This window comes from Dermochelys coriacea, chromosome 9 (assembly GCF_009764565.3).
Source record: "Dermochelys coriacea isolate rDerCor1 chromosome 9, rDerCor1.pri.v4, whole genome shotgun sequence".
In the NCBI taxonomy this organism is placed as follows: Eukaryota; Metazoa; Chordata; order Testudines; family Dermochelyidae; genus Dermochelys; species Dermochelys coriacea.
Window position 1 is genome coordinate 53,903,645 of NC_050076.1, and position 18,380 is coordinate 53,922,024.

Consider the following 18,380-nt stretch of genomic DNA (forward strand, 5'->3'; position numbering starts at 1 on the left):
ATGCTGATCACCATATTTGGGGGTGGGAAGCAATTTCTCGCTCCCAAGGTGCAGTGGCAGGGACCAGGCAGAAGTTGCCTTCCCTGCAAGCACCAGGGCCAGGTCAGCAAGCCCCCTTTGGTCAATTTCATAATAGTGCATCAGGCATGTACTGCCCCTTCTGCCCTCTCTGTGTCCAGTGCTCTCCGGGGGGAGGGAAGGGGGGGAGGGGTGGAAGAGTTGGTGCTGCAGAGCCTCTGCTCCGGGCTGTGCCTAAATGCCACTTTTGAGCCTGAATTACATAGACATGTGTGCCGACTGGAGGGCGTCTTCCTGAGTGACTCTTGCACAAGTCACAGTATGTGATATGGAAACTCCTTCCATCACATGGGTGCCCAGTGCAAAGGTCATGCAAGTCCAACAGCCAGTGCCTAGCTCCTGAAGTCAGAAGAAGAGCCATCAGGTCACAGAGAGTAAGAATACTTTTTGCAAAAGCACCTGCATGATTTAGAAACCTAAGTCCCACTGAAAACCCAGAAGACTTGAGGCGCCTAAGTCATGGTGCCGCTTCTGAAAAATTTACTCTCACTCGCTTCCCTCTACCCAAATTTAAACTCAGGCTCTGGAGTCAATTATTTCTCTGAGAAGTCGAGCTTTCCCAGGGAATGGAAGAGCAAAGCACAAAACCTGCTTCAGCCTCCTTGCTGAGAGAAGGCTGCATAAAATGTAATAACAAAGTACTCTAGTTTGCCCTCCCTTGCACTCTGGCAGCCCTATTATTTTCAATTGGGTTGGCTAAGGTGTAACTCAAGGCAGATTTTGACTCAGAAAGGAAATGTCTAGGAAATTCTCTCTCTTTCTTATTATTTTTCTCTTTTTCCTATCTCTTCTTTTTCCCCATTCCCTGCTGCTCTCTTTTTCCTTCTCTCCTTTTAATTGTCCTGCCTTTTCCCCTTTCTCTTTTTCTCCCTCAGATAGGTCAGTCTGTTTATCTCCTTCATCTCTCCCTCTGTTGCAGCTAGTGCTATGGTTTGGGGCTGTCCTCGGACATCTCCCTCTTGTGCAGACTAGAAGAATCACAAAGGAAGACTGTAGACAACAAGCACTATGGACCCTCAGAAACTTTAAAGACACTTGAAAATGAGGCTCTGCATGAATAAGTATTGGAGAAGATAGACAATGTGTGGCTGAATATTTGGATGGGAGATGGATGGACAGAAGGACAGATGGGTGGACAGTGATTATAGGAGAAAGAGGGGATAGACTGATGGAAAGATGTATTTATGGGTGAATGGGCAGATAGATGGTTAAGATAAATGTACAGATCTGGATGGTCTTATGGACTGGAGAAAGGGATTCAATTTGTTTCTATTAGAAAGATGTAATTGGTCTCGCTGAAGTGAATTGATAACACATACTAGACAAATCCACAGCATAACATTTCTTCTGTCATTTCCCCACATTTGGAGTCCATTTCCTTCTGTCTCCTATGCACAGTTTTAAGAGAACCACAGGCAGCTTTTGAACACAGACATTTTCATTGACAGTTTGCAGACATAACTGACTGTATTGACATATTTCATAGTAGCAGCCGTGTTAGTCTGTATTCGCAAAAAGAAAAGGAGTACTTGTGGCACCTTAGAGACTAACAAATTTATTAGAGCATAAGCTTTCGTGAGCTACAGCATCTGATGAAGTGAGCTGTAGCTCACGAAAGCTTATGCTCTAATAAATTTGTTAGTCTCTAAGGTGCCACAAGTACTCCTTTTCTTTTTGTAATGACATAGCTTTTGTTATTTTCTGGCTAGGTGATAATACATCCAGTTTAGGAGTATACTGTGCTCTTAGGTCAGTAACAAAAAGAGGACCCACTAAAATAAAATGTTAACCGTCACTGACTGATTTGCTACAGAAGCTGCACAATCATTCTGCTTGTGCATTCCCATTAGCCTCTTTTTATTCATCCCCCCTCCTCAGCACTCCAGTCGCAGCCTGCTTAAACAATTCCAGAATGTTAAAATCTCCTGTATAGCAGCCAAATATTTATTTCATGTTTGTGGTCCCTCAAATATTGATACCACCCTAATGCATCGAAACCTAATGCATTTCAATTAGGTTAGTACGGAGGCCTTCCCAATAGATTAGACATATTTCCATGTTAATATACAGGCTCTGCAATAGAAATAGAGAGGGAGAGAGAAAGAGATGGATGAATAATAGCGTGAGTGACAGGCAGAGACAAAAGAACTATATGTAAGAATAGCTGGAAAAATAACAAAAGCACGGAGGAAAAGTTCCAGGCGTGAGGGGATGGATGGACAAATCAGTGTTTTGGACTATGTAAGTCTTGGACAACAGAGTTCAGTGGTTCCTGCTTGCTTACATCAGGGCTAACGTTGGCCCCTTGAGTAGCCTGACTTTGAGCATGGATGGATGAGCAGATGGTCAGGTGGGTGAACCGCAGAATGGATGGAGGGGAGGGCAGGAAGAATAGCTAAAAGGTCGAGATACATGCGGCAGGTTTGACTGCACATGGTTAAAGAGAGTGAAGTGACAGCCAGGCACAAACATAACATGACAGTCTGACAGAAGTGTTATTCCCAGGAGCTGGGATACTAAAATATTTACGCCAGGTTTCTGCCTTGCATGCTCCCAGGGGAGTGCAGCTAACAAAGGCTGCCCGTGTTACATGTTCAACACAAAGCAGAAATTACCATCGCCTTTCTGTTCCCAAACCAAACAGATTTCCATCACCGTTGTCTAGTGTTTCCTTCCTTGCACTTAAAGCCAGGGTCACCCACTGGTGGCTGCCCCTCCCCCACCTTCCTTTCAGCCCCCCCATACAGTACATACACACTGCACAGACTGGCCATCTGGCCACCCCAGCTCTCCTGCATCAGTTCTTTTCCTCACCAGCCAGGCCGTTTGCAGCCAAGAGTCCTCTGTTAAAAACCAATGCCTGGTTCTAATGTGAGGAGGGAAAACAGCCAAAGGGGAGGAAGAGAGGGCAAGCAGGAGAAGGAAAAACGAGATTAATGGCAAAGGAAGGAAAGAGAAAAAGCAGAGCAGCATCAGAAAAGGAGCAGAGGGGAAAAGAGAAAGAAACAGAGGAGGAGCAAGTGAAGGGGTTGTGCATTGTGCTTCCCTCCTGATTTTAGCATAGGGATCACTGCTGCGTGTAGAAATCCGCTCCACAGAACTGCTCCGACTTCATCCACTTTAGTGATATTGGTCCTGGTGCCCCCTGCCCACACATCAGACCTCACCAGCCTGAGCTTCTGGACATGTCCTCATTGGAAGAGTGGGGTTTTAATGTCAGTTTCACCCCAGTGTCTGTACCAGCCCCAGAAAATCCCACCAGGGGACATTAGTGCAAAGCAGCTGCCAGGTCCATTCCACCTAGTGGCCTGCAAGGTTTCAGTACTGTCCAAAACATGGAAGAATCTGTGCAGGAAATGGATATGGTCAATGCAGCTACGGGATACACTGACTGAGTACATCCCTCCATCAGCAGTGCCTCACTGGAGCCCTGACTGCAACTTTCAGCTGCTTCTATCCTAGCAGAAACCCTGAGAGCTGGAGAATAGTTGTTCCCCTACCTTCCTTCCATGGGGGGCTTGAAAGCCCCCTGGACTGCATGACCCTGGCTAGCACACTGCATTTTAAATTACATCTCCCTGCATGAGCAAGCATGAACCAATCCCTGGGTACTTCTTACTGCATTGTTGGCATTGGCTCTGAAGCTGAGCTCTTGTTTCATACCCAAATCCACTGTACCTAGTTGTGACACAGTTAATGCAATTCAAGCATTCCATCTTACTGGGTCTCATTTACTCAACCCCTTGCAGCAGGGAAGTCAAACTCCCTCTGTAGAGAGGGCTGAATTCTGGGTATAATTTTGGCCTTTTGGTCAAGATATAATTGTAGGACTCCATACACCACTCATTGCCCAGTGGGGCTCCCACCATCAGCGTCAGGTTTGCACCAAGATCTGCCCTTTACGTAGGATTGAACGTTCAGTCATCAGCGTAGTTCATTATCTGCTCAGTGAGTTATTTTCCCACCCCTGTGTTAGAAGAACCCAGCCCTAATTTCCCTTTTCCCCATTAACGACCCCCCACATGGCACATGGTATGTGCACAGTGCCCCTGTGGGACTCACCAGCTTGGTTTGTGGTGATGTTCACCGACACATGCTGCGGGGGGAAGGGGCTCTTGCCAGAGACACCATTAACAGCCTGGATCTCAAAGGTATACGGCGTGTGGGCCCAGAGGCTGCTGATGAAGACCCGGGTCTCTGTCAGGCCCAGCTGCCCAGGTACAAACTCCACGTTGTCATCGCAGCGGGAGCAGCTGCGGCGGTCAGGCCGGCACTTCTTACAGACAATGTCGTAGGTTACGTCATCACGCCCGCCTGTCTCCCGGGGCGGATGCCACTCTAGGATAATGGACGTCTCATTGACAATGGAGATAACATTGCGGGGCCCTGACGGGACACCTGTTGAAAAGCAGGTCAGTTGATAAGGTTCCTGTCAGGAAATGATACAATATTGAACTTTCTTCTATACAGATTGGGGAACCAGTATTGGGGAACATGATAAAATCATAGGGGGCTGATTCAAAGTTCACTGGAGTCAATGGGACTCTTTCCACTGACTTCAAAAGGCTTTGGATTAGGCCCACAATAAGGAAAATGCAGCCTTCAAACTGACAGGTGAAGCAACAGGGAATCACAATCCTTTTCAACAGGCCAGAAATGTGCAGTTAGACAAGGGTACTGCTTTCTTGGTACCAACTTCCTGAGGCTAATAAGGGAATACAGCAATTGTAGCCATTCACTTTCTGGGCTTTCCCAGTGCTGTTCAGTGCTCAACCCCAACCTCACAGGTCCACCCAACTCCACTGGGAACAGAGAAATTCAGTCACCATGTTTCATTCAGTCCCACGCTTTCACAGATTGCTGCTTGAGTGGCACCCCATCTGCCTGTGTTGGTACCAATCTCTTTACAATGGGAGGGAAGATCCAGACTGGAGGCTTATATCATCTTGAACTCTCTCACACTCTTCCTCTTCTAGAAATCAGGCAGCTATCCCCTTCCAATAGACAACGAAATACAGGACACACAGTTCATTGTAAAATAGTTCCTTCTTATGCTAGAGAAAGGATAGATCAATGGTGCGGCTGCTAGCCTAGGGTGCCAGTAACCTGGGTTCAAATCCCTGCTTTACTATGGTATATCCATGGGATCGCTTAGTCTTCTGCATGTTAGCTCCCCACCCGTAAAATAGGGATAAAGTACTGCTGTACCTCACAGGGCGTTGTATGAATAAATACATTAACAAATGTTAGATGCTCAGCTACTACAGTAATGAGGAGGAATGTATAAATACAACAGCTAGATTATCATAGTTGGAGAAACATGGTGTAGATGGAACTGCTGTAAAAGGGACACATAATGGGCAATGAAAAAAATCAGAAATGGCAAGTAGTTATTTATGCATCAAATTGAGAGGGTGGGTATTTTGTGGGGTCCGTGAGGGTCTCTTCTGCATCCAATTCTATTCAGTGTTTTATTAGCAAGGTGGATGTTGGAATGGAGAATATATTGATCAGATCTGCAGACAACACCGAGCTGGGAGTGATCACAAATGCTTTGGAGGAAAGGAATTAAATACAGCAACGTTGGCATACGTTGGAGGAATCAATAATGTGAGATTCAATGCGGCCAAATACAGAGAGATTCATGTAGGACAGAGTAATCAAATGCACAAATATATAATTGGGGACTGCTGACCAGACAGCTGTGCCATGGAGAAAGATCTGGGGGCTAGAAGGGAGGATAAACGGAACGAGTCAACACTGTGAGGCTGCTGCAGAGAAAGCAAACAGAACAGTGGGTTACATTAAACAAGAGAAGTCATTATTCTGCTCCACTCAGCACCAGGGAAGTTCCAACTGGCCCTTTGCATTCAGATTTTAGCACCGAACTTTAAAAAAGACAGAGACACAATGGAAAGAGTTCAGAGGAGAACAATAACAATGATAAAAGGTTTGACCTAGGTGGTAAGGTTGCAGGAGCTGAGTGCACTCAGTCGTGTGGAAAGAAGTCTGAGGGGAGGCATGCTCACTGTCAACACATATGCTGGGGAACATTATTAACAGGAGATGGGCCAATTACTCTCATTAGTCATCAAGGACAGGAAAAGCAAGGATGGCATAGCTGCTGCAGGTTAAATATTAGAGGAACGATGTAAGTACAAGAACAGTTCAGTGATCAAATGAGCTGCCAAAGAAGGCTGTGGGCTTAATATCATTGGACGGTTCACGAACAAACCAACACTACCATGATGATGGAGAGAGACTTTCCCACCCAAATTATTCCCTATCTCTTCAGTCCTGAAAACCCTGCATCGCCCCATGAATGGACCTAGTTATGATCTGAAACTGGAGGAATAACTCTTGAGTCCCTGGCCCTGTTAGCCTGGAATAGATTTACTTATCAAGAATCAGAGCCACATCTCGTCAACACTATTACACACGTTTTCTTAGCAGAGAAAGCTGCCCAGTGAGGGAAATCAAATGGCACCAAAGGATGCAGACATGTGCATAGTAAGATTTATGTAAATTAGGCACCTAACTACCTAACTACTAACGATGTCACTGTGAGATAGGTGCCTAATCTGCTGAGCAGCTTTTCAAAATCCCACTAGGCATCTATCTGCAGGTGCCTAAATACCTTTAAAACCCTGGCCCTCTGTGCCTAACTCCCCTGTCTGTACAAGGCGGTAATGGTACTTCTCTACCTCACAGGGGAGTTGTGTGGATAAATGCACTATTGACTCTGAGGGCTCGGATACTGAGGTGAAGGGACCAGAGCAGAACCTTGAGCAGATGGATTGTGCAAGTAAGCCATTTCTACAAGTACAATCACAAAATGAGCTGTCAAGGCCAGTTAGTTCCTTTTGGACAACTCTTCTGTGGAACACTCTGACCTGCCCAGTGGAAACAGGGAGTATTAACTAGATCTGGGCTTCCCGTAAGCTTGCTCTGAGAGAGTAAATTCAAACAATTTAACGGAAACTGTCACCAACAACAACCTACCACTCCTGAAACCCTTGAGGGGGTGTCAGCTGTTCTCCCCCACTCCTGACACCCCATTTCTCTGCTCTCTCCCTCTTCACCCCTTAATCACACTGAGACAGGCACTGAGGGAGCCTCTCTGACCTGTTGCCAAGATTACAGCAGATGAAAGCATTTTGTTGAAAGGGATAGAAAATGCTGTGCTACAAAAACCCATTTTGTTTAATTTTTCCTTCAGCGGAGTAAATGTATTTTCCAGGAATTGCTGGGCAACGAGGCTTGCTTGTGTGCTCAGTGGAAAGGGACTGCATGAACTTTCGAGGTGCGGTAGCAGAGGGGCCACGCTAACATGATACAGCAATGTGTTACAAGTTAGCTAGAGTTAGCTAATGTGATTTTGGAGATGACATAACAGGACAAAAGGGGGAGAAGAGGGAATGAGCAGTAGGAATGAAACTGGAAAGTGGAGCTATCTTGAATAATCAGGATAAGAATCTGTTGGACACCATGATAACCAGTTAGTTACTCACAAAAGCCAATATCTTTATCAGGAATCTTAATGAAAGAGCTCTGCCCATATATTAAAGGGACAATACCTTTACAAACTATATTTTAAATGAATTTAAAGGCTCCAATCCAGCAAAGCGCTTCTCTTTAAGCGTGTGAGCAGCCCAGTTTACTAAGTAGGCACGTGCTTCACTGCATTGCCGGATAGGGGTCTACGTGCTGCTGAACTTTGCAAGAACGACAGCTTCTGAGACTTAGACTTCATCCACAGCCTTCCACTGACTTCAAGGGGCTGTGGCTCAGGTGCTTAAGTCCTTTATTTATGGACAGAACAGGTCTGGCACAGACAGTGGCAGATTCCTCACGTGCTCTACCAATGTGTTGCTAGGCTGAACTGAAGGGGTGGCACACAGTAGTGCTGGTAACAGACTAACCTTGACTTGGTGGCCTCAGCGATCTGAACTGGGTCAGGGTTAAAACAAGTTATGCCCTGTTAGATGGCACTACCCATTGACTCCACTGACTCCTGCTATAGGGCCAGATTTCCTCTAGTGTAACAGCATAGCTCCACCAACTACAGTGGCACCAATCTAGCTGAGAATTTGGCCCATCATCTTTAAAGGAGCAGGGAGTTCCATGTCTGTATGTTCGTTCAGTCCTTGGCCTGCTAGCCGAGATCGCCAAAGAAGGTGCCACTTAAAAAGAAATAAACGGACTAAGTTAATTACTTTGAAAAAGTATTACTTGTGTTATATGTAATATCCTTTAAAAGACTTGAAAATACACATTTCCTTCTCAAATATATTCCAGAAAGCATGTCTCTTAGCAAATCTCTGATATTTTACACTCATGGGCCTGATCCATTCTTTAGATTCTAAGCTCTTCAAGGTAGGGACTGTGTCCTCGCTGTGTTTGTCCAGCACCCCGCACAATCGAACCTGAGCTCTAAATGTGGCTTTTGGACACTACCATCATGTAAATATTTACTATTGATAATAATTATAATGATCCTGCTCGCATTAAAAGTCAATGGGGCAAATTTATACACTGAAGAGTAATAAGTCACCAGGAGCAGATGGCATTCACCCAAGAGTCCTGAGGGAACTCAAATATGAAATTTCAGAACTACTAACTGTGGGATGTAACCTATCACCTAAATCAGCGACTGTCAGATGACTATCTGATGACTAGAGGATAGCTAATGTAACACCAATTATTTTAAAAGGCTCCAGAGGCGATCCTGGCAATTACAGGCTGGTAAATCTAATTTCAGGACCAGGCAAATTGGTTGAAACTATAATAAAGAATTATCGGACACAAAGATAAATATGAAATTTTGGGGAAGAGTTAACACGGCTTAGATAAGAATAATATAAGAATGTCCACACTGGGTCAGACCAATGGTCCATCAGCCCAGTATCCTGTCTCTGACAGTGGCATGTGCCAGATGCTTCAAAGGAATGAACAGAACAGGGCAATTTTGAGTGATTCATTCCCTGTCGTCCAGTCCCAGCTTCTGGTAGCTGAAGGTTGAGGGACACTTGGACCATAGGGTTGCATCCTTGGCCATCTTGGCTAATAGCACTGGTTAACCGTGTGTTGAGTGAAGAAGTATATCCTTTTGTGTGTTTTAAACCTGCTGCCTATTAATGTCATTGGGTGACCTCTAATTCTTCTTTGTGAAGGGATAAATAACACTTCCTTATTCACTTTCTCCTACTGTTCATGACTTTATAGACTGCTCTCATACCCCCCCTTAGTCGTCTCTTTTCCAAACTGAACAATCCCAGTCTTTTTAATCTCTCCAATGGAAGCTGTTCTCTCTCCCTCCTCATTTTTGTTTCCCTCCTCCGTACTTTTTACAATTTTAATATACCTTTTTTGAGATAGGGAGACCAAAACTGCATGCCATATTAAAGGTGTGGGCATATCATGGAGTTATGTAGTGGAATTACAATATTTTATGTTCTGTTATTTATCCCTCTCCTAATGGTCCCTAATATTCTTGTAATTTTGTTGACTGCCACTGCACATTGTTTTAAGAGAACTATCCACAATGACTCCAAGAACTCTTTCCTAAGTGGTAACAGCTAATTTGGACCCCATCATGTTGTATGCATAGTTGGGCTTATTTTTTCCAATGCGTATTGCTTTGCACTTCTCAACACTGAATTTCATCCACCATTTTGTTGCCCAGATACCTAGTTTAGTGAGATCCCTTTGTAACTCTTCACAGTCAGCTTTGTACTTAACGATGTGAAGCAATTTTGCATTGTCTGCCAATTTTGCCTCCTCACTATTCATCCTGTTTTCCAGATAATTTTTGAATATGTTGAACAGCACAGATCCATGAAGAGATTCTTTGGGGATTCCACTATTTACCTATCTCCATTATGAAAACTGATAATTTATTCCTACCCTTTGTTTCCTGTCTTTTAACCAGTTACTGATCTATGAGAGGATCTGCCCTCTTATCCCATGATTGCTTACTTTGCTTAAGAGCCTTTGGTGAGGGACCTTGTCAAAGGCTTTCTGCAAGTCCAAGTGCACTATCCACTGAAGCACCCTTCTCCACATGCTTGTTGGCTCCCTCAAAGAATTCCAGTAGATTGGTGAGGCATGATTTCCCTTTGCAAAAGCTGTGTTAACTCCTCCCCAACTTCATGTTTATCTATGTGTCCGATAATTCTGTTCTTTACTATAGTTTCAACCAATTTGCCTGGTCCTGAAATTAGATTTACCAGCCGGTAATTGCCAGGATCGCCTCTGGAGCCTTTTAACATAATCAGTGTTACATTAGCTATCCTCTAGTCATCTGATACAGAGGCTGATTTAGGTGATAGGTTACATCCCACAGTTAGTAGTTCTGCAATTTCATATTTGAGTTCCCTCAGGACTCTTGGGTGAATGCCATCTGCTCCTGGTGACTTATTACTCTTCAGTGTATAAATTTGCCCCATTGACTTTTAATGCGAGCAGGATCATTATAATTATTATCAATAGTAAATATTTACATGATGGTAGTGTCCAAAAGCCACATTCAGAGCTCAGGCTCGATTGTGCGGGGTGCTGGACAAACACAGCGAGGACACAGTCCCTACCTTGAAGAGCTTACAATCTAAAGAATGGATCAGGCCTATGAGTGTAAAATATCAGAGATTTGCTAAGAGACATGCTTTCTGGAATATATTTGAGAAGGAAATGTGTATTTTCAAGTCTTTTAAAGGATATTACATATAACACAAGTAATACTTTTTCAAAGTAATTAACTTAGTCCGTTTATTTCTTTTTAAGTGGCACCTTCTTTGGCGATCTCGGCTAGCAGGCCAAGGACTGAACGAACATGCAGACATGGAACTCCCTGCTCCTTTAAAGATGATGGGCCAAATTCTCAGCTAGGCTGGTGCCACTGTAGTTGGTGGAGCTATGCTGTTACACTAGAGGAAATCTGGCCCTATAGCAGGAATCAGTGGAGTCAATGGGTAGTGCCATCTAACAGAGCATAACTTGTTTTAACCCTGACCCAGTTCAGATCGCTGGGGCCACCAAGTCAAGGTTAGTCTGTTACCAGCACTACTGTGTGCCACCCCTTCAGTTCAGCCTAGCAACACATTGGTAGAGCACGTGAGGAATCTGCCACTGTCTGTGCCAGACCTGTTCTGTCCATAAATAAAGGACTTAAGCACCTGAGCCACAGCCCCTTGAAGTCAGTGGAAGGCTGTGGATGAAGTAAGTCTAAGTCTCAGAAGCTGTCGCTCTTGCAAAGTTCAGCAGCACGTAGACCCCTATCCGGCAACGCAGTGAAGCACGTGCCTACATAGTAAACTGGGCTGCTCACACGCTTAAAGAGAAGCGCTTTGCTGGATTGGAGCCTTTAAATTCATTTAAAATATAGTTTGTAAAGGTATTGTCCCTTTAATATATGGGCAGAGCTCTTTCATTAAGATTCCTGATAAAGATATTGGCTTTTGTGAGTAACTAACTGGTTATCATGGTGTCCAACAGATTCTTATCCTGATTATTCAAGATAGCTCCACTTTCCAGTTTCATTCCTACTGCTCATTCCCTCTCCTCCCCATTTTGCTTGTTGACTCCCTCAAAGAATCCTAATAGATTGGTGAGGTATGATTTCCCTTTACAAAAGCCGTGTTAACTCTTCCTCAACATACCATGTTTATCTATATGTCTGATGTTGTTCTTCACTATAGCTTCAACCCATTTGTCTGGTATTGAAATTAGTTTTACCAGCCTGTAATTGCCAGAATATCCTCTGGTGCATTTAAAAATAATTAGCTGTCCTCCAGTCATCTCATAGGGAGGCTGATTTAAATCATAGAATCATAGAAGATTTGAGTTGGAAGAGACCTCAGGAGGTCATCAAGTCTGACCCCTGCTCAAAGCAGGACCAACCCCAACTAAATGGTAGTATACCACAGTTAGTCATTCTGCAATTTCATATTGGGATTCCTTGAGAACTCTTGGTTGAATACCATCTGGTCCTGGTGATTTATTATTTAATTTACCAGTTCGTTCCAAAACCTCCTCTACTGACACCTCAATCTGGGACAGTTCCTCAGATTTATCACCTAAAGGGAATGGTTCAGCTGTGGGGATCTCCCTCATATCCTCTGCAGTGAAGACTGATACCAAAAATGTATTTATCTGAATGTCTTTAGCTTCTCAGCAATGACCTTGTCTTCCTTTAGCTCCTTTAGCACCTCCTTTGTCACCCACTGCCTGAGACACAGCAGCCCATTGAGTTGCAGGCTCAGACGGGTGGAGCACAAACTGATCTAATTTCACTGGCTAAATTGAGTGACATACAAAAAGTGAATAAACAGCAAAGTGAAGAGGAAGTTAGGTCTGAAACATCCTTTCAGTTTCAATAATCCAAAGTGCTATTAATACAAAATCAGAAAAAGGGCACACGGACCCTCAGCTGGGGTCATTTGGCATAGCTCCATAGAAGTCATATAGACAAAACTTCACTGAAGACAATAGATTTTCACCAATTTATAGCAGCTGATGGTCGGGCCCACGATTTTAATCTGGACAGTGCCTGTTTCACTAATGAACGTGGATTAAAAGAAAAACTAAAATAAATAAAGTGCAGGAAAGCTACTTACAACTGCAAAGGATTACTGACAAGCAGATAACAATGCGTGTGTATTTCCAAGATATTACACCAGTGAATACAAGCATGTACAGATACACTATATTATTTACTCTTATGATAAGTAACCACTTTGAAACAGAACAGCCGGCACCTGAAATTAGAACATTTTAAAATTAATCCTTAATTGGAACAAATAAATATTTACCAATGGACTTTTTTATACAGTACTCTTCTGATGTTGCATACTGTAAATCACCTATGAAACAAGATGCAATAAAAATAGATTTATTTACAATTGTTCTATATGCCTAGCACTTCCTCTGCCACTGACAGCTAAAGTGATCAAGCAAAATATAGAAATTAGTCTCTTATTTCAGATGCATATTTTTAGATATTCCTTAGCCATGCATTATATAAGCAAATACAAGCAATACTGCAGGATTCTGTGTGGTTATGCTGAACACACACACATGCTGGGTGCATCAGGGAAGCACAAGGATGAATATTAGTTACATCCAATCTCTTTTTTCAAGATATGCCAATGTCCAGGATAAACCAACAAAGCAACTGTGCAATCACTCTTGAAAAATGTATTTTTATGACAAAAAAGCTGGCATTGCACAAACACAGACCAATTGAAAATTCACTTTTATTACAGAGTACCAGCCTAGAAATATAATTCAGTGCTTACACTGTACTTATTAAATAATAAAATACAAGATGCCAGTGAAGTGGAAAAGCAGGGGCAGCAAGAAATTCCCAGTTTTCACATCTCAATTATTTTTAATGGCAAAAACAATTGTTTTGCAATACAATCCCTGTGACCTTTCACCCCACTTGGAAGGAAAGCTAGTCCAGGCCAGGGCTTGTAAATCTCCAAGGCACAGCCACCATCCTGCTTGACGTACCAGTGATCTCCAGAGCAGAAGCCATGGGTCTCTGCAGCTTGGGCTAAAGAACCCAGCTCTCCAGCTAAAATCTAAAACAGACTCACATTCTCTGCAGATCGGGCACAGAGGGGGACATGTAACACTGACCAGTGGGTCACACAAGGACATAGTTGTTAAAACTTTTGGGGGAGGAAGTAGAAGGGGGCCTTTGCAAATCCTATCTGCTAATTTGCTCATTTTTAGGATTCTGGCTAAGGCCTATGACACCCTTTTAGCTGGGAGTTTGACCAGAAGTTAAGTTTGACACTAGGTTGCCTTTTTGTGCTGTGCAGGTACAGCACCGAGCACAGTGAGGTCTAGTCCACGACTGGGACTCCTGGGCACTGTGCTAGTACAAATAAATAATATCAATAAGAATGATACGCTTTCAAGTAAACAGAAGCACACAGTAGCTGTTGACTAGCAATGGACTCTTTCTATATCAAGCTGATTTTTTTATGGAGCGACCGACTTAAGATAGCTTCTGCCGTCTTATTTACAGTAGACAGCCGAGGAAGATGATTCATTTCAAGCAAAGCCACACAGAATACCAATGCTTAACATACTCCTTGCACCTGTAAAAGAACATTCCATCAACAAGACTACGAACAAGACAGCAGTGGTAGATAACCTCCAATTCTAATTTATCCTGGGGATTGTTTGCCTCCAACCGCAGACATTGCCGCTTTGAAATATACACTTCTGTGAGATCTTCCAGCTTGCACCAACTGATGTCTGGGTTGTGGAACTAGGACATTATTGAGAATGTGGTATACACTAAACCACTATCATAAGAACCAGTTGCTAGCAAAGAAGCAGAAGTTGATGCACAATGACCTGCTCGTGCCAGTCTAGTGATAAAAAGATTAGTATTGATGTTATGACACTAGGCACATTTCCATTCCAACCGAAGAAGACGGTATCAAATCATGTGGTAACAGATGGCTACTGAACACTGTTCATGTGGCCTTCAGATGTCTAAAATCTTCAGTGTGTTGGCTCTCCCACCTCTATGGGAACACAGTGAAGATGCATCTCAGAGCCGCAGTTAGAAAACTGCAGTCCCTCCCTCACTGACTCGTCCTGTAGTGTGCAGCCTGAAGGGCAGATCCTAGCTGACGTAAATTAACATAGCTTAGTGATTTAATGCAGCAGCATCTGCTGAGTACCTGGCCCTGAGCCTTCATAATTAAACCACCTTTCCTCCTTTGGCCACCATCTAATGATACACTGCAGTTTTCTATTCTCCATCTGTGTAATTGGGACACGGTTACTTACTGGTGCAGGCTGCCTCTGGAGGGTCAAAATCAGCACGATAATAGCCATTGCGGCAGGTGCAGATGGGAGAGGCCTCCGATATGGAACGACTGTTGGTGGGACACTGGGCACAGGTCCCCATGCCCTGGTTGGCCTTAAACATCCCTGCTGGACAAGCTGAAACAGAAAGAGGAGAGAAGGAAACAGGTGAATGCTGAGCTCTGCAGTCTAAAAGGCGCACCAGAGATTTTGACCTCCAAACCCTCTTCTTCACCCACAGGAGGTGAGTCCTGATTTTATTATAAAGCTAAGACACCAACTACAACAAAAGAGACTTTGTGTTATTACAATCACAAAGGGCAGCCTGAATGCAGGGAGCTAGCTAGAGACAAAAAGGGAGCAGAGTGGCTCTCCTTAGCCCCCAGGTAGATCGTTTAGAAGTTCAACCCTGCAGGGGGCAGGTCGGAAGTTAGTCTGTTGGAGGAAAGCTCCTGTAGAAGGGAGGAGAGAGACTCATCGCAACTCCTGGGAGGGCACCTGGGCAGTGAGACCTACAGAAGAACCTGAGCCAGGTGAAAGGGCATAGTTTACACATGGAACTTAGGGTCAGCTGTTGTGTGTAGGTAACTCAGTCCCTGAAGAAAGAGACTGAAATCCTGTGGCTGCTGTGAGTTCGTTCATGCACTGGCCAGTGAGTTGGCTTACACCCTCATTGGAGATCTCTCTCACCCATGTTGAAAGCCCATATACTACACTGGGGCCCTGACCACTGACAGCTATGATCCTCAGCCATTTCAGTGGATGAAGCAGGTCTGTAACTTGTATGACCACAGCCCCCCACCCCTTCTTCAGCTGATGTGGCCGCCTCAGAAGCATGCCCTCTGACTGACGGCACTGCCATCACAAAGAAAAATGCCAAGCAGACGTGATGGCACCTCCTGGAACCATCTCTCACTCTTACCCACCGCAGCAGAGACAAACGGGGAGAACTTTGTTTCTATTTGGAAACATATTTTCTCTGACTTGTCTCAATCCTACTTCCAACCATGCCGAAAACAAGAAAAGTCAGGAAAGCAAAAACCTACTAGCTAGACGCTAAAAGCAGAAAAGCAAGTTCAAGGGATATATTAGCCATTATGCCTTCTTCAGGCTATTGAGAAACTAAACAATAAAATTAGGTCAATGGCCTTATTCTGGTGGTTTTCCCAGGAGTTTGAAGACAGCAGTGTGCATATAATGCTGTTTTCTGGGCATGAAGTGGTTTCTATTCCATCCTATTTGAGTTTTTGTATTGCCCCCATCAGTATATCAACAGAACACCTGTATTTTGGCATTTGCAGAGTTGTAGGCATGTTGGTCCCAGGATACTGGAGAGACCAGGTGGGTGAGGTGCTATCTGTTATTGGATCACCTTCTGCTGGTGAAAGAGACAAGCCTTTGACCTACACAGAACTGAAGAAGAGCTATGTGTGGCTAAAGAGCTTGACTCTTGTCTTGTTTCTTTGGTGATAAGTCAATGGTTTCAGTCCAGTCATTGTTTCCACAAAAATCATCACCACTAATTAGTGCTGTAGACATGCCAGCATATTCGCTAGGCAAAAGTGATCAATTCCATTGGGATTTTTACTAACACTAAGTGAATTCTCTCAAGAAGCTACTTCCATCAACGAATGCAGGAAGATGCTAATGGAGAATAATTAAAAGTGGACTGAGAGGGCTGTGAGTGGGTCGAGGCAAGGAGAGTCCTAATGAGTTGTGTAGGTTAGGATGGTACTTTCATTGCTCTCAGTCCAGTTTGAACATAAGATAGGCATATTACAGACATCTAAATAGACTGATTCAGTACACAAAGAAGAAAGTTAACAAATATTGGACTGAAAGGGAATTGCATTGACCAGTCCTACTCATGGGCACTGGACAATGATTGATGTGTAACAGTACAGGGTTTTCACAGTTGCACAGTTCCCTGAGCTCTAGCTGTGGATGTCTAATTTTCATAATATCTGTATGGTATTTTCTCAATAACCACACTGCGACTAGCCAGGCAGAGTGAAGAAGATGGCAGAATCACTGCATGCATATATTTCAACACCTATACAGTACTTTGAATATGTAAGTCTTTTAACTCTGACTACTATAATCCCTCTGATCTGATTGGCTCCTGTCCTCTGAATTTTCAAGCTGAGTGACAGCAACCAAGATTGCCTGAGATTCCCAATTTATAGGGATGGAAGTAGGGGAGGGGAGGAGAAATGAAAAGGAAAGGATAGGGGAAATGAATATGGTCAAAAGAACGTTTTCCCTTTTGATGGTTTTAATTGTAGCTTTTAGCAGATCAAGCAGCTCATTTAGATTTTTGTAGGTTTTTTCCACTTCAAACTTTAATATTTAATTTAAAATGTCAGTATAATAAGAACAACAACATAAGGCTCCTTCACGTTATGTCACTACTAACCATCACCTGGGTTAATAAACTTCTTGTCCTTTGGCCTCAGTGTTTAATTAGTCAGGATGCAGTAATTAATTCATAAACAGAGCACCCTCCAGATATCATTATAATAAGACTTTAATCTCTGGAAGGGTGAGGTTTCATTAATCAACAGTCTCTCTCTGGTCTGTGATTACATATCAAGTATAAACGAAATGACAATGATGGGTCTGATCAAATGAATACCAGGGCCCATATCCTCAGCTGTTGTGAAGTGTCATAGCTCCATGGACTTCAAGTTGAGGATCTGACTCTGGATGGGATATAACCCATAAGCGAATTAGCTCCCTTCCTGCATGAAGCGGTCCAAATTAGCATTTGGAGGAAATTTACAGTGTCTCTCAAATAATAGTCTTAAGAGGCTTTAAGCTACAATGGCAAGAGACTCAGCTATAGGATACAAAATTCACAGATCGGAAATTCTGCTGTTCTTCATCTGTCTGAGCTGTGTATCCTATTTAGACAGAAGCTAATTTCTTGCTCTGTGGAAATTGGACTTTGTACTGTGTATTGACCTTCACTCAAGGTGACCTACAAGTGTTACTGTTCTGTAATATACTGGTCTGGAAAAGTGGAAACACCTTGCATTTCCTTGAGTTCTTGCAAAAACACACACTCTCCTTTTAAGTGACCTTGGTAGCATAACTTTATAGCCAAAATTTCCAGCCAGTTATTGGGCCCAGAGCAGACAAATGCTTTGCAAGTGGATGCATTTTTAAAACTATTTTATTTTACTGTATTTTCCTGATATTTATTTTAAACCTGGTGCCTTATAATCTAGTCTGTTAATAAATCTTTAATACTAAGAGATCAAGTAATTAAAGTAGCTGGTTGCATAACCTGTTCCATCTGCCAAGACCTTTTCAAAGGTGCCCTGTTTGTTCAAAGGCTGTTGGAGTCTAAGAGTCCCTTGGGAGAATGCTTGGGGTTCTCAGTGGGCTCTCTCACTGTTCTCTCCCTGCTTTTCTGTCCTTGAGTTGCTGTATCTCCCCTCTGTTAATCCCCCCTCCCATTTTTAAAGTAA

General features: G+C 43.5%; 1 protein-coding gene across 5 annotated transcripts in view; it reads right to left on the reverse strand.

Moving 5' to 3' along the window:
- The window catches only part of EPHB1 (EPH receptor B1), a 386,433-nt gene that overhangs the window by 94,794 nt on the left and 273,259 nt on the right, over window positions 1–18,380 (reverse strand). For 4 of the 5 annotated variants that reach the window (XM_038415984.2, XM_043492655.1, XM_043492653.1 and 1 more), the window contains exons 4-5: window positions 14,890–15,045; window positions 4,141–4,476 (exon numbers count right to left, since the gene is read on the reverse strand). In XM_038415984.2, coding sequence (XP_038271912.1) covers window positions 4,141–4,476; window positions 14,890–15,045 — 492 coding nt within the window. The remainder of the gene's footprint in view (window positions 1–4,140; window positions 4,477–14,889; window positions 15,046–18,380) is intronic. The other variant, XM_043492656.1, reaches the window with a different exon arrangement.